General features: G+C 54.0%; 1 protein-coding gene across 2 annotated transcripts in view; it reads left to right on the plus strand.

Moving 5' to 3' along the window:
* The window catches only part of ANGPT4 (angiopoietin 4), a 28,776-nt gene extending 12,437 nt beyond the window's left edge, over positions 1-16,339 (plus strand). The window contains exons 2-9 of one of the 2 annotated variants that reach the window (XM_079785198.1): positions 580-735; positions 2,109-2,230; positions 4,837-5,084; positions 6,638-6,744; positions 8,707-8,808; positions 10,284-10,450; positions 13,696-13,826; positions 14,536-16,339. In XM_079785198.1, coding sequence (XP_079641324.1) covers positions 580-735; positions 2,109-2,230; positions 4,837-5,084; positions 6,638-6,744; positions 8,707-8,808; positions 10,284-10,450; positions 13,696-13,826; positions 14,536-14,696 — 1,194 coding nt within the window. In that variant the 3' untranslated portion in view covers positions 14,697-16,339. The remainder of the gene's footprint in view (positions 1-579; positions 736-2,108; positions 2,231-4,836; positions 5,085-6,637; positions 6,745-8,706; positions 8,809-10,283; positions 10,451-13,695; positions 13,827-14,535) is intronic. The other variant, XM_079785199.1, reaches the window with a different exon arrangement.
* Positions 16,340-16,608: the final 269 nt, after the last annotated feature.

The raw sequence follows: 16,608 nt of genomic DNA on the forward strand, positions 1-16,608 counted from the left end.
GCCTCTAGTGTAATATAAAGTCAGGGATTGGTACGTGATAAGAAGAGACCTGAAATGACATGAGGGAGTGAGCCATGTGATGGGGATGGTTGGGGGAGGCTTCTCCACGCAGAGGGAACAGCATGTGCAAAGGCCGTGAGGTAGGCACATGCTCGCTGTGTTGGAGGATGTCATAGAGGCCAGTGCCTCTGGAGCGAGGGAGGAAGAGAGGACTAAAGAGAAATCAGAGTGGCGGTGAGAGGCCGGGTCATACAGCAAGCTGCAGGCATAGCAGACTGGCTTTCCCTGTGAGTAAGGCAGGAACCCTGGGGAGGTTTGAGCGGAGGAAGAATGTGATCTGACTTAGTTTAACGGGATCCCTCTGGCTGCTGAGTGGACTAGGCAGAGAGGGACAAGAGTGGAGGCAGAGAAGCCAGGGAGAAAGCTGCTGGAATAGTCCAGGCAGGAGGTAATGGCGGCCTGGCATGGCAGGGAGGTCTCTCCCGGTTGTTCTATGTCCTTCGTGGAGACATAGGAGAGGGCAGGAGCCTTCTCCCCGCCCCACTCCTGCCCATGACCCAGCCCACGGTCTCCCCACAGCTAGAAAGGTACATCCAGATGAACTTGAGATCGCAACTGGCGCAGGCGCGACAGCACGTGGTCCAGAACCAGACGGCCGCCGTGCTGGAGCTGGGCACCAGCCTCCTGAACCAGACCACCGCCCAGGCCCACCGGCTGACTGACATGGAGGCTCAGGTACCAGGGGGTGAGCGGGTGGCATCGGGGGCCTGCGGCAGGCCAGGCTGGCTCACAGCCCAGGTCATCTTGCCTTGACCTCTGTTCCTGGGTAATGTCAGGGCCTCCCCTGGGCCTGCATCCTCCTGGGGCCCCTCCTGATGCCCCTGTCACAAAATTGTCTCCCACCAGGCCACGAGTCCGAGGGGGGACACTGGCTTTGACTCCAATGCTCAGGTCTGTGCCGGGCACAGGGATGAAGGGGGATAGCATACTCCCCTGCCCTCAGGGGGCTCACAGTGCTCCGGGGGAGATGGGAAATAAGCAATTCGTTAGACCTCAGGGGGCCACTGACTGAGAGAGGAGACAGCTGTATAAATGGGAGGGCGAGTACGGCAACGGATGAAAAGGCGACTGACAAACGGGCACGCGTTTGTTGAACCCCTACTATGTGCCAGGCACGGCTGGAGGGGCCCAGTACTAGTGTATAGCACTGAATAAAACAGGTATGCGTTCCTACCCTCATGGAGCTTCCTTTCTAAGGAGGTTCAAGAACATAAACAGGATAAACAACGTATGTGTGTGAGATGGTGACAGTGCTAAGGAGAGCAGCGTGGGTGAGAGCGAGGGGGGGGCAGAGGCGGGAGGGTGAGTTGCAGGTTTAGACTGTGAGGCCAGGAAAGCACCACTGAGAGGGTAGGATGGGAGCCTTTCCTGGGGGAGCAGTCCAGACAAGGAGAACAGCCTGTGCGAAGGCCCAGAGATGGGACCAGGCTGACAAGCTCCAGGAACATCAGAAGGCTGGTGCGGCTGGAGTGGCGAGGGAGCAGGTGGTGGGCCAGGGGTCAGAGAGGTGACAGGGCCTATGGCATCACAGGCCCTCTCCAGATGGTGCGGGCTGGGCTTTTCCACTCATGATGTGGGAGCCGCAGGAAGATTGTGAGCAGAGAATGGACTGTAGGGGACAAGGACAGGAGCAGGGAGCCCCGTGAATAAGCCGGCACAGGACACAGGCTGAGAGATGACGAAGACCAGGCGAGAGTAGGGTCCATGGACAGGGAGGGGGTGGTCAGTTAGCCATGTGGAAGACGGAGCTGATGGGACTCACTGAGGGATTAGATGTGGGGGGTCAAGCCTGAGCAGGGAATGGAGCTGCCATGGGCAGTGATGGGAAGAGCAAATTTAGGATGAAGATCATAAGCTCAGTTAGGGCCTGTGAGTAAGTGAATGGATGAATGAATGAATGAACAACCACAGGAACTAACTACTGGGAGGGTGAAAACAGGTCAGCAAGTTTCTGGGATGGCAGAGCCCGTGGGCAGGTGGGCAGTTGCTGGGAAGGCCTCCTGCAGGCCTTACACAGCCCCCCCCCCCCCTCCTGCTGGCCGAGGCAGGTACTGAACCAGACATCAAGAATGGAGATCCAGATGCAGGAGACCTCACTGTCCACCAACAAGCTGGAGAAGCAGCTGTTTCTACAGGGCCTTGAGCTCCACCGGCTACAGGACTACAACAGGTGGGCACTGGCACCAGGCCAGGAGAGGGGCTGAGGCCCAAGCCGAGGGCCAGGGCTGGGCTGGAGCCAGGGCCAGGGTTGGAAGCTGGATGTGGGCTAGTGCCTGGGACAGGGGTGGGGACAGAGCTAGAGGTCTAGATTAGGACTGGAGTGAGGCATCGTTTGGGGGCTAGGGCTGGAGCTAGAGCTGGGGCTAGGCCAGGGCAGTGACAAGGACTAAAATTAGGATTGGAAACCAGACTGACCTTGGAGGGAAGGTAGACACGGGGCTGGGCTGAGGCTGGAGCTGGGGGCCAGGCAGGTACAGGGCCTGGGTGGGGACAGGCATTTTCCTGGAGCTCAGGGCACCCTGATTCTTTCTTTCTCCTTCCTTCCTTCCTTCCTTCCTTCCTTCCTTCCTTCCTTCCTTCCTTCTTTCCTTTCTTCCTTCATTCCTTCCTTCCTTCCTTTCTTCCTTTCTCCATTTATATATTTTGTAAATTTTTAACAGCTTTATTGAGCTACAATTTATGTACCATACAATTTACCCTGTAAATTTTAATTTGATTTATTTATTTGTAAAAAGAAATAATAATAAATCTGATCTCATTCACCAATTTCCCTTCCCAGAAGCAAGCACAGTTAGTTACCAATTTCCTGTCTGCACGGTAGAGAGTCTCTGCATTTATCAGCAAATACATGTGAGGGGAACACCCTTCAGACTACAAAGAGAAAAGAGTCATGGGGTATAGCTAAGGCAGACATCCAAGGCTGATTTCATCTCAGTTTCGAGCTGAGTAGAAAAAATACTGCCAAGGTCAGGGTGGCACAGGCCTGTGGACAGGGCGAGGTGTTATTGCTGCTCGTATGATGGGTCAAGATAAGGCCACGAGGACCGCCCAGCCCCCTCTGATCTGGGTGCAGTTAATGATAGCTTGTCACCTTCCTATTCTTACCCTCCCACCCCCAGGTGGGGTAGGGCAAAGACTGGGATGCCTCCCATCACTCTGAATTGGCACCAGGTGCCTAGAAATCCGTGCAGAGGGATGGCATCAGTTAGCTCTTGGCCCTTGGAGATGGCTAAAATTCTAGAATCGGAGTGTGCCCAAATTCCCTCTCTTCCTGCAACATAACTAGGGATCCAGGGGGAATTCCCTCTGCCCTGGCTGGGCTTGGTGTGTTAGCCTGGAGAATGGGTCAGCAAAACCTCACATATAAGAAAATCTCTCCCTCCTTTCCCTTCCCCTCAGCCACCCGCCCACACACCGGCATCAGAGGAAGTCGCTGTTCCTAGTTTTTTTGTGTGTCCTTCCATCATTCAACCAACAATATTTGGGGGGCGGGGAGGGGAAGAAATTATTATTATTATTATTATTAGCTCTTACCATGTGTCAGGCACTGTTTATAGACCCAGGGGTTAGAGAAGTGAACAAATAGACAAAAATCCTGGTCCGGCTAGAGCTGACATTCTAGAAGCTGCCCTAAGAAGGTTTCTTATGGATCTGTATGAATAGTTAATGCGTGGATATAAATATGTATGAATTTTGCCCTGGAAATGGTTCTATGCGTGCATGACACCCTTGCTCATTCTCTTCTCCTGTCCCTGCATTTATTTCCACGTCCCCAATTCATGGGTATTGAGGTTGTTTCCAGTGTTTGGCAGTTGAGCCAGTGATGCGATGAACAGCATTCCATGTCTCACATCTGTGCGATAATATGCCAAACGTGGAAGGGCTCAGTCAAAAGCCTTTTTCTTTTAAAAAACTTTTTCCCCCCAACTCATTACAAAAACGCCTCGTGCTTATGTCATCAGACAGTAGAGACCTGTGTAAAATGAAAGGGAAAGTCGGCCCCCTCCACCCAGCCCCTGTCCTCCCCCCCATCTCCATCGCTCAAGCCCGCTCTGCAGAAGTCACAGCACTTGGTGGATTCTTCCGCTTTTTCTGCAACGCAGGCAGGCACCACTGGGTCCTTCCGCGTGTTTTTCTGCGCCTTTTCCTATAAGTTCACCTGCGACCCCCTACATTTCCATTAATGCTTTTCTTCTTTCTCTCTTTTTCATTCTCCCACATGTGGGGTTAGACTAGAGGCATTGGTGTGCCCGGGGCGTTCCTCACCAAGTCCTGGGCGTCTGGCCAATCCTGTGCCAGTGATTCTGCCTCCTCCTCCTCGTGGCTCCAGAATATTTCCAGGAACACCAGCCAGAACAGACCCAGCCAGCCTCGGCTGCTGGGCACTTAGGCTATTTCGTTCTGTTACAACCAACTCCCCGATGGCACCTGCTCCCTGGACGGTCCTGTGAGAGGGGGCTGCCGGACCAAAGGCGAGCAGATTGGGATTTGATCGTGGCCACTGGTTGCTGGCATGTTCCTCCCAGCCCCACCTCTTCCCTCTGCTGGACCCAAATCTATCTTACAGGACTGAGTCTCTCTTTCCTCCGTTTCTCCTTCTGGGCCCGGGCCTCTGAGCTTTGCAACTCTGGCTGGACGCTCTGCCTCTCTGAGCCTCAGCGCGGGTCTGTGCTGCTGAGTCAGCGGGGACCCAGGGGAAAGCGTCCGAGTGTGGCTGCCCGGTGGGGAAGGCGCGCTCACCCCTGTGCGCCCCGCCCCGCCCCGCCCCGCCCGCAGCGCGCTGGAGACCCGGCTGCGAGCCCTGGAGACGCAGCAGCAAGCGCAGCTGGCCAGCCTCCGCCAGGAGAAGGAGCGGCTGGGGAGCCTGCTGAGCCGCCAGAACGGCGCCCTCGCCGGCCTCGCGCGCAGCCTGCGCGCGGCCAGAAGCAACTCCAGCCTCCTGCAGAGGCAGCAGGACCGACTGCTGGAGTCCATGAAGCGCCTGCTGCGCACGGTGGCCCAGGGCCCGCGAGAGCGAGAGCAGGGTACGCCCGGTGGGTTGGGGGGTGGGGAGCGGGTAGGTGGGGGACACATCCTGCTTACCCTCCCTGTTCATTCCCGAGCCTCAGCCTCGAAGCCACCAAGGGAGAGGCCTCACCCCTCTCCCACCACCTGTGAAATAGAAATAGCAGCAACAAATAGTAATACTGGTGACAAGTCCCAACAGGAACCAGTCCAGACTCTTCTCCCTGGGCATGCCCCGTCCCTCTCTTGTCCTCAGTTTCCCCATCTGTTTAATGGAAATGATGGTAATAACAAGGGCACCACCAGCTTAGATGAACACTTTCGGGTTTCAGGTTCCCACTTGCTGGGCTTTCTCCACCCCTCCCTGGGTCCCCGTCTCCCCACCTATAGAATGGGGAGGTGAGATGTTCAATGTTCCCCCAAAGGCTTCTCTCATCCTAACACCCTTGCCCATGAGCCAATGAGGCCCAAAGAGAAGTAAGGTGACACCTCTGCGAAGGAGAACAATGCATGGGCCAGCTCCTCAGTCCCCACCGGCTCCTTCTAACGGGCCCACCGGGGTGGCCTAGGCCCTCCTGGTGCCAGTTCAATCACTCAGTCAACAGACACTTCCTGGGCGCCAGGCCCAGTGCTGGGTGCTGGGCATGCAGCAGTGAACAAGATAGTCATGGCCTGTGTCTCTTGTAAAAATGCCCACCCCACCCCACATCCAGGTTCAAGTATGAGGCCAAAACAGAAAGTCCTGCCCCCTGGTAGCCTCTTGGTTCCTCATTGGTGAGGATACCTGTCTATCTGGAATTTTAGCCCATCCTTGGATAACCACCTACCTAGAGATTGGCTTCTAGACTTGTAGCTCAAGTCTATAATTGGACCCCTCTAAAAGGAGGCAGAGAAGGGGATGTTAATCTCTTTCTATTGGTCAACAGACACTTTTTTTTTTTTTTTTCAGATCAGGCTTGAGGCCCCCAGGGTGCTAGTGGAATTCGGTCACTAATATTCTCCCGAGGGAAGAAACATGGGCTCCTAAGACGGGTGGTCAGCTCACAGTGGGAGCATAATAACCTCCAGGCTGCAGGGATATCCAGGGGGAGGGGTGGCCTGTGGAGGGGACTCTGAGCCTCCCACCCAAGGGAGCTCCAAGGACAAATCCCTCCTCGTGTGTCCTTCCTTCCTGAGCCAACCTTGCCCTGCTCCTCTCAGGTTGATCAGACAACCAGAGCTTTCTCTGGCCTCAGACGGGTTCTCATACTGTGAGTCATTCCCCCTCCCGGCCTCACTCAGTTCCCTCACTGCGCCCTGTCCCCTGCACACACCAGGACTGTTCCCACCTTGGAGCCTTGACATCTGCTGTTCCCTTTGCCTGGAACACCCTCTCCTGTGCCACTGGGGCAACGCCTGCTCCTTACCCAGGTCCCAGCTCACTGTCACTTCCTCTAAGAAGCCTTCCCAGGTCTGATGCATCTCCCTGTCCCCAGCACCTCTCAACCAGGAACCTGGCACCGAGCAGGCAGGAGCGCCCACCTGGCCTTCTCTCTCTTCTTAGCTCACCTGCAGTTGTTTTTCCTTCGTCCAGTTGCAGCTGAGCGGGTGTTCCAGGACTGTGCAGAGATCCAGAGCTTCGGGGCCAATGCCAGTGGCGTCTACACCATCCATGTGGCCAATATGACAGAGCCCAGAAAGGTGAGTGGGCTCCCTGGGGGCTGAGGCTATCAGAGGAACTGAGACATGGGCTTCGCAGACACATCCTCCTCCCTCATCAACTTCAGGCCTGTCCAACATCTTAGATTCCAAGGAAGGTGGGGTGGCCCCTCCTTCTAGGAAAGAAGGGGTTAACACAGAAGTTCCCCAAGTTGGAAGCTCACCCTTCTCCTGCATCTTCCCCAGAGGCGCTTTTAAGTCGGAATCACAGGAAATAGTTCTGTGTTGGTTAAGGTAATGCTAGCTGAGGTAACAAACAACCCCTGAAATTCCAGGATCTTAACACAAAGAAGTTTATTTCTAGTTGGCATATAGTCAGGTGAAGGCAGGGGTGGGGGCTCTCTGCTCCACTGGGAAGTTAGGGACTGTCTTCAAAGAGTGGCTCCCAAGGTTGCCCTGAGCTTTGAGGTCCAGTTATCAGATGGGACCGGGGGAGGGGGGGGGGGGCGTCAAGGGAAAGTGTGGAGGTCAGGAGGGAGGGCTTGGGGCCAGGCCCGGTAGTGGAAGGGTATGAGGAACAATTTGCCAGTCTTCACACTTCACACTTCCCTTTTCCGTTTCCTTTCAGCCCTTCTGAACATCCCAAGGAGAATGGCTCAGTTTGTTTCCAGATTGTCTTTAACACACCTGCCAGAGCCCCCTTTTCACAGAGAGATCAGGCTCTCTGTTTCTAGCTAGAATTTCATAACACAATTTTTTCACTATGTTTACTTTAAACGAATCTGAACAAAGGCACGTGTTATTAGTTTTCCACTTATGGTACTGATAAGAAGTCCTTTTAAAGTATACATTCTATATGAAATTAAATAAATTGAGCTCTGGTGGAATTTGGGAAGAGGGAAGAGCTGGCCTGGGAGGCAAGAGATCTGTGCTCAAGCCTCAGCTTTATCTTAGACTCACTTGCTTTGAGCCAATCCCTGCCCCTCTCTGGGCCTCAGTTTTCCTTCCTGCACCCTCTGTTATCCTCACAACGATGCCCCTGTCTTCTCTCACTGAGCAGGCCTTTCCCATCTCAGAGCCTCTACTCCTGCTGCTCCTTCCACTGAAAATGCCAGACTCAGGCACATCATCAGCCAAGGCCCTGTTCCAATGCCACCTCCTCTGGGAAGCCTTCCAGGGTTTTCCAGTGGCTCCTTTTTGAGGGCTCTCCTTGTAGCTGCCCAAGTGTTTGTCAACAATAGCCTTCACTATCCTAGCCTCCTCCAAACCAAGTCAATTGACCAACTGAGGGTCAATGTACATCTGATCTGTCTCTGACTTTTCTGACCCAGGGCCAGGCACCAAGTTTGTCTTCATTGAACAATGAACATGTAATGAACTGGAAAAAATGATATGTGAACAAAGGTTAGGCTGAAAGATGTGATTGTCATAGATGGTAAGCATTTTGAGAGAAAGAACTCTTTTTGTCTTACCCATATTGGCATCCAGTGCTTTGAATGGAGTCCGGCCCATAGGAAGTGTTCAGAAAACATCTGTCCACTGAATGGAATAGCATTTCTTGAGTCTATCCTGTATGCCAAGCACTTTACACTTATCAGCATTTAATCCTTACAGCATCCCAGCAATAATAGCGAGTGAAAAGCCTGCATTTATGTAGTTCCTAGTGCATGCTAGGCTCTGTTCTTTAGATGATTCATCTCATTTAATTCTCATAACAACCCCAGTTTGCAGATGAGAAACTGAGATGCCAGGAGGTTAAGGTATTAACAGCCCATTTTACAAACGAGGAAAGAAAGGCCCTGAGAGGGCCTCACTTGCCCTCTAGAAAAATAATGACAATGGGTGGGGAAGTTGAACCTGGGTCGTTCTGATGCCCGTGACCACCAGGCTCACCTGTTGTTATGTGAGGCTCTGTTGGCCAGATCAGGCTTGAGCTGGCCCACACGCCTGGCTTCTGGCTGCCCCCACGGACTCCCAACCCCCTCTTTCCACCAATCCCCTCAGGTTTTCTGTGACATGGAAGCCAATGGAGGGGGGTGGACCCTCATTCAGCGCCGTGCGAATGGCAGCGTGAATTTTCAGCGGAACTGGAACGATTATAAACAGGTAACATTGCCGCCCTGAGGAGGGGCTTTTCAGCCCTGAAACCTGGGGTGGGAGGTGGGTTGTGGATGGGGGGGGGGGTGATTTGTCCTTAACCCTTCCTAAAAAAAAAAAAAATCAGCCCACCAAAAACCAACCACTTTCAAACAAACTTTCCCGGTGCACATTCACTTTCAGGAACTCTATGCTCTAAATTTAGACCTTCTTTTAGCAAGTTCTGACATATATCAAATAATGAAACTTCAACTTCTTTTTGTTTTAAATTTTAGAAAAGGTGACATATATACAGTGCTAAAAAAATGTAAGACTACAAAGAAAGGGAACATAAAAACAGTAATCTCTCTCTCCCACTCCTGGCTGCATTGCTTAAGTGAATTTCCTTGTCTTTGTGCGCATAGTCGACCACATCTGCAGGAGAGAATCTGTAATGTGGAATTGCTGGCTCAAAAACCATGTGCATTTTTACAAGATAAGAAGTAGAGATCAATTGTCTTCCAATTTTTTAAATTAAATTATGAATAAAGGATTTCTGGCAAGCTGGCTGAAAAGCTCTTATAGTTTTCAAAAGCAAAAAAAAATGGACAAAGATACCCACAAGGAAATACAACAATATTATTTTTTTGTGCCTGCTTGCTGTCCATTTGATAAATACTTAAATACCACATTGAGCTATGAGTGTTCTTGAGTCTTTTTTATTTGAAACAGTCATTAAAGTAGCAAAGATATAGAGGGTGCTCAGATCCAGAAATACAGAAAAGAGTGCTGCATAGTAACCATCATATGAACAGCAGCACAGCAAGGCTAAAGTGGGGAGTGGGGCTAAGGTGCGCTCTGTCCTTGGTGCTGAATTATTGTTCTGGCCCAGGACATTGATTTCTCGTCACCCTAGAACACCCGTGACTCCCTTTTCTTTACACTTTATGTTGCTGGAATTTTGTAGTTGCTTCCATGTCATTGAACAAAGTTTGCTCTATCATTTTTGCAGTTGACTAAAATCTTTAATTTTTAAATAGAGATTTAACAGAGATGCACTAAGTGCACAAACCTTAAGTGTAAAAAGTCAGTGCATTTTTACATAGGTGCTCGTCCATGTGACCACCATTCAGATATAGATGTAGGACATTTCCAGCACCCCAGAAGCCCTCCGTGGGCTCCCCCCAATCAGTACTCCTCCAAAGGAAGTTGTTATTCTGACTTCTATTAACACAGATTAGTTTGGCCTGTTCTTAAACTTCATAGAATGTGATTCAATTGTTTTAACAGACTTTTATAGTTGCAAAAGTTTTAGTTTTTTGGCTCTGGAAGTTGGGGAGCTCCCCCCTCCTCAGTTCTGCCCCCACTGTACTTTATGAACTTGATCATTAGGCCAAGTGGTTTTGGATAAGTGACCCCAGGCCCTGGCCCAGCCCAGCCTCTCAGCCTGAGGCATAGCCTCCCTCCTTGGCATACAGCCCACCCTGACCTTCCTCTCTTCCTAGGGCTTTGGTGATCCAGCTGGGGAGCATTGGCTGGGCAACGAGTTGGTGCACCATCTCACCAGCAGGGCAGCCTACTCTCTGCGTGTGGAGCTGCAAGACTGGGAAGGCAATGAGGCCTATGCCCAATATGAGCGTTTCCAGCTGGGCAGCGAGGGGAAGCTGTACAGGTGGGCTCAGGGCCCAGGCTGGTGGGTGGGCTGAGGATGCTGGGCTAGTGGCTACAGAGTCTGCACCAAGGGTCAGTCCCTGGGCGTTTCCTGTTCCTACCATCTGTCCCCCATTCGGGCGCACATCACGGGATCTGGAGGCGGCTGGTTAGCACTCAGCACATCCCAGCCACTGGGTGGGGTGGAGACAGTGTTGCTGATGCTGTCATTTCGTGAGCAGGAAGGGCCTTCCAAGGTCAGTCACCCTAAGGCAGTCACTTTGCAGAGGCTCAGACTTCCCGGCGTGTCCTGTGCTACGGGATGAGACGGGAAGGTCCCTGGGCTGGGGATCGGGGACCTGGGCTCATTCTGCCTCTGCTCCAGCTCACTTTGAGAACTTGGATGAGTCAAGGTTCTGGCTTCTCTGCACCTCTGCTTTTTAACAACAGGATGGCCTTGAATACGAGCATATCATAAAATCACCGAGGCCTCCCTCCTTCAGCCTGGTTCTTGGCTCTGTTTAGGGGAAGGAATGAGCATTTATTGAGCACCTGCCATGTTCCAGGCACATTACTCTATTTAACCTCCCACAACACTGAAGTAAGCATTGCTGTACCTCTTTTAGTGATGTGGAAACTGAGGCACTGAGGTGATGCCGGTAGAGGGTGGGCATTCTCCAAGAGAGAATAGGAAGGACATCCCAGGCAGTGGGAATGTTCTGAAAAAGACAGAGAGAGAGTTGACATTCAGTTGGCCACAGACACCTGAAGCCTGAGCAAGACTCTTTCAAAAGCGGCTGAGATGACCAGGGAGAGTCCCCACTCCTTCCGGAAACGCTCAGGAGACTGGGGTGGAGAGCCTGGAAAGCACAATGGGGCCCGAAACTGCCAAAGGAGGGCCAGGAGGAAAGTGACAAGGCAGGCACTGGTCCCTGTGCCACCACCAGACTAGGTCAGCCAGCTGGTAAGGTTGGGAGGATGCCCATAGGAAAGCCCAGAGGCAGCAATGCGTTGGCAGCCAGCAGCTGGGGCATCAGGGGCAGGAGGGGCACCCTTATTTGTCCGTCACAATAATGGGGGCTTCTGGAGTCCAGCTGGGGTACAGGCATAACCCTAAAGAGAAAGTGGTCCATGAGGAGGGGATGGGGGAGGCACAGACAAGACACCAGGCACACACACACAGACATTGGGCACATGCCTCCCAGAGGCACTCGCCCACCCAGGCCTGATTACAAGACAGACAGGCATTCACACGTGCAGGGCTCGCCACACCCCTGGGGTACATGCAGAGCACAATATCACACAAGTGCATAGCTACACAAACAGGCACAGACACACCCAGACAGACACACCCAGACACGCGTGCAAATGTCCCTCACAGAAGCCCTCACAGGTAAACATGCACAACCCCAGGCACAAAGACAGATTCCCAAGCACACCCTGGACCCACAATAGATATTCTAGCACAAACTCAACACAGATACACACACACACGCTAGACTGGAAGATGGTATCACACTACAGACACATAGACTGGTACGCAGATCCACAGACACAGGAAGACACACCTGATGTTTCTAACTTGGGATCCCCAGAGACTCGTGTGTTTGTTTGGGTTCCTCAGGACTGAGCTATGAACATATTCAAAGTGCATCTGAACAGCGGATCAAGTGGGGTTTGCTGGACCATGACTGGGGGTTCCCCCGAGATCACAGATCCCTAGGCTGGCTCCCAAAGGGGAGAGGAAGCGAGGCAGAGCTGAGCTAAAGACTTGGGGACAGGAGAGAGGCCAGGCCAGTGCTGATTCCACACAGCCCCAGACAGAATAGGACCCCAAACTGTAGCCTGTGCCCAGAGCCTGGCTTTGAGCTGACATCACCGAGCCCTCAAGAGGAGCCCTCAGTGGCCACAAGGAAACACCAGGACCATATTAGCAGGTGGAACAGCCTGCTTGTCCCCAGCCTAGGAGCCCCTGGCCAGCCAGGCCTCTTGCCAGGGCTAGTTTGCAACGCCAGTAGATTGAGCCCCAGGTGGCATGTTTAAGGGCACAGAGCCTCATGGCTGGCCACAGTGATCTGGACCCTGAGGGCCATGTGCCTGCCTCGCCAGAGACAGAGCCCATGGGTGGGAGGTGCAGGGACTTAGCCAGGCCCTGCCCTGGCCCCGCATTCCTTCTGGGCCCCACTGGGAAAGCTCCAGGCTCTGCCCTGAAGACCCAGAGTCCCTGAGCTGCCCTGGCCGCGTCGGGTGTCCCCTTGCCGTCACCGGGAGGGGCTTCTTTATTGCTCCCAAACGGATCCTCATCTCAGTGGCCAGTGCTACAAGAACCCAACTACAAGAACCCAACACTCCAACCAGGCCAGGAGCCTGTGCCAGCGCTGTGCCAAGGGCCAGCAGCACAGGGACAAATAGCAAGCAGCATCACCTTGCTGAGCATTTATCACGTGCCAGCGCCGCTCTGCGCCATCACACCCTGAAGTCATCCAATCACAATAGCTGACCGACATCGGTTTAACACACTAATTACAACCTGAACAGATGAGGAAACTGAAGCTGAGGGGCGAAGCAGTCTGCCCAAGGTCATGCAACTGGCAAGCGGCAGAGCTGAGACTCACAGCCTGGCAGAGAAATAGAAACCCTCCCCAGCTGGCTGTGGAGGTGGAAGCCATAGGGATAGGGGGTCACGGGGCACAGGTCCAGGTGGGCTGGTGTGGTCAGGGACGGCCTCCTGGAGGAGGTGGGTGGATGTGAGGAGGTATGACGGGTGGGGTTGCACATGGTCAGTGCGGGGAGGAAAATGCACATAGCTCCAGGCCAGGCCCCGCTGGGCTGGGGTCTGGCTCCCACCCTCATTCATTCTGAAACCTTAGGCCGGCTCCTTTGGTTCTTGGGGTCTTGGTTTCCTTGTCTGTAAAATGGAAATACTTGGGTGTTGTGAGGATTGAAGATGAGTTAAACCATGTAAAGTGTTTTGAACAATGCCTGGCACATGGTAGATGTTTTTATTACAACGTTAGCCATTGCCCTCACTATTATTATTGTCATGATCGTGCTACTCCTGTGTAAGACTCAGGTTCATCGAGACGAGGGAGGGTGCTCGGTCCCTGAGAGGCAGCAGGCAGGGAGTGCAATCCAGGAGGGCGGTGGCCCAAGCACTCCAGGCTGGGGCTCTTCGCCCCCAGAACAACCAGATCGGAGCCCCTTCCTCAACCAGCCCCCACCTGACTCTGCGCCCTTCTCCCCCCACCACCTCCGGGTGGCTTCCAGGCTTTCTCTGAGCGGGTACAGTGGCTCGGCGGGGCCCCAGAGCAGCCTGGCCCTGGAGGGCACCAACTTCAGCACCCGAGACGCAGACAACGACAACTGCCTCTGCAAGTGCGCCCAGATGCTGTCCGGAGGTGGGTGCGGGGTTCGGTGACGCCCATCCACCCACAGTGGGAGATGGGAGACCCCCTGAGACACAGAGCAGGGACAGGTGGAGACGGAGAGAAACTCCGGAACCGGCAGAGAGACAGGGCGGTGGAGACAGAGAGCTACGTGGGGGCAGAAGGACAAAGGAGAGATGGAGAGAGAAATGCAGATCAGGGCAAGAGAAAGGAACACGGTGTGTGAGCGACAGACAGACCCAGAAAGGCAGAGACAGTGACCATCAGAGAGCGGAGCCCGGTTTGAGAGAGACCCACAGAGTGACAGACAAGCACAGAGACCATCAGAGAGAGAAAGAGACAACCCCAGGGTGTTAGGGACTCAGGTGACAGACAGCACTGAACCCCACAGAGAGAGGGAGATGGGGCTTGTGCGGGAGTGAGAGAGGAGGCGAGGGAGGGAGACAGGGACACAGGGACACAGAGGGATTAGGGACAAGGTGAAGGGATGGAGGGGCCGAGAGGGGCAACTGGAGCCCGATGCCACCCTCCAGGGGCCCCAGGCTGGGCCGAGGGTCCGGGAGTCTCCCTCTCACTCCCATGGCCACTCCCATCAGCCCCGTCTCCCAGGAGCTGACTTCCTGGAGGAGGCAAAGGCCTGCTTAGTCTTTGAGGTAGGGGGGCTGCCCTCACCCCACTGGTGGGCTCCCAGCTCCCAAAGCCTCTTCCTCCCCTCCCCCAGGGTGGTGGTTTGACGCCTGTGGCCTCTCAAACCTGAACGGCATCTACTACGCAGCTGGCCGCCACCTGCGCAAGCTCAACGGCATCCGCTGGCACTACTTCCAGGGCCCCAGCTACTCGCTGCGTGCCACCCGCATGCTGGTGCGTCCCGTCGGCACCTAACAGCAGCCTCGCCGGGGGCTGGGCCCACAGGAGGAGGCAGGACTTACTGTGCCCTGGGCAAGCTGGACCCAAACACAGGACACGGTGCCAGGGCCTGGACACCTGGACCTCCTGAGCCAGCCCTCCTGGCCCCACGAGTCCCCAAGAGTCAGCCGCCTTGTCTCCCTGTCGTCCTCAAGCTGTGACATGGGGGGCGTTTGGGGGTTCCTGTCTCTGCAGGACCCCTCTTTTCTCCAGTCTTCTGCAGGGGCCCCTGCCAACTTGAGGGTCCCAATACCCTGAATGAGCTGAGAACAGACAACTTGGCTCCTCAAAGGAATACCTGGCTGGTGATGAAATGTCAGGCAGGTGGGGAGGTGTCTGCAGGCAGGAAACTGCTCAGATGGAGACCCAGATTCTATCCCCAGGGCTGGTGAGAAGGCCTTCGCCTGTTCCAAGCCTTCTCAGCCTTGAGATGTCCTTGAACCGTCCAAGGCTGAAAGGCCTGCATCTACCCATAACAGGAATCATTATTTCCACCCCACACTGTCCACCACTCCCGGGCCCCAACATCTGGAACTCAACCCTGGTCTCTCCAGGGCTCCAGGAGATCTAACAGAGATTCCTTCACCCCCAGCAGGTTCCAGAATATGTTCCACAGAGAATAACGCAGACTTCCCTCTCAACATACCTGAGGTCAAGTGAGAGAGGAAAGCGTAGGTTAAATCAATGTCAACAGGCATTCTTAGCTGCAGGACGTGTCAGAGCCTTTAATGTGGTCCTGTACGTTGTGACCACCCGTGAAAGGGGCTGGAGTGGGCAGCTTTCTCCAAATTCCCTTATTTGAAAATGGGCTCTATTTCTCCCAGAGCATCTCTCGGTGCGGTGGATGCCTCTGGAAAAATCTCGTCCTCAAGTGTCATGAGGAGGAGCCCCAGGGCGCCATCTCCCACCCCCAGCGACTCATCCTTTCTGGCTGCAAAAGCCACAGTGAAGGTCTCAAATAGCCTCTAAAACAACTGGAAAGAAATGTTGGATTAAAACAGACATACACCATCCCGGAGTTCCCCGTCTGCTATGGGCCAGTGATCGCCAAGGCTCCTTCTGGCCCCAGGAAGCCCGCTCTCTGCCTCGGGCTGCCCTCAGCACTCCCTGTAAGCCCAGCTCAGCCTGGCTCAAGTACAGGCACTGCCAGGGACTGTCCACACTGCCTTGGGCAGGACACCAATCTGCAGGTCCGGATCCTCCCAGGTCTAAGCCGGAACCCCCAGCCCTCTCCTCCTGCCCCATCCAACATGATGTTACCGCTGGGGGTCTGGGAGACCAGGGCCTCCTCATGAGCTTCTTTGAGAGGACAAGGTCAGAAAGGAGCCACGGCCGCTCTGCCACTCCCCCATCACTGTGCCACCCTCTTCAGTCCCAACGAGGCCCACTGTGTGCCGTGTGGTGCCGTGGGCAGGGCTTGGAGTCGGACAGACCTGCTCCGGTGCTTTGGACTTGAGGCCTGTGGCTCAGTCTCTCGTGGCCTCAGTTATCTTGTCTGTGAAATGGAGGTGATGACACTCACTCCTCTCTGGGCTGGGGCATGGAGATGAGACCAGGTATGTCATCTTCTGAACAGAGCCTGGTGTGAAGCAGGTGCCTAATAAATATTAGTTCCCAAAGAGATGCATGGGGTGAGAAATTGCCCCGAGTGTATGTCATCCCTTCTCCTGGACCCAGATCAGGTGAGCGTGTATTGCTGTATCCACAGCACTTATTGTTATACTGCTCTGTGCTGGAGAGGGGGGGAGCGGGGAGCTGGGAGCCTCAGGGACAGACTCTTCTGTGTGGGGTGAAGCCCAAATTCCTGTCTGCGCCCCCGTTCTCTAAAAGGTCAAAAAGCTGGTTTGGTTACCCTCAGACACTTGTTTGTTGGTTTATTGTTTTGTTT

Source organism: Cnephaeus nilssonii (genome assembly GCF_951640355.1).
Source record: "Cnephaeus nilssonii genome assembly, chromosome: 11".
In the NCBI taxonomy this organism is placed as follows: domain Eukaryota; kingdom Metazoa; phylum Chordata; class Mammalia; order Chiroptera; family Vespertilionidae; genus Cnephaeus; species Cnephaeus nilssonii.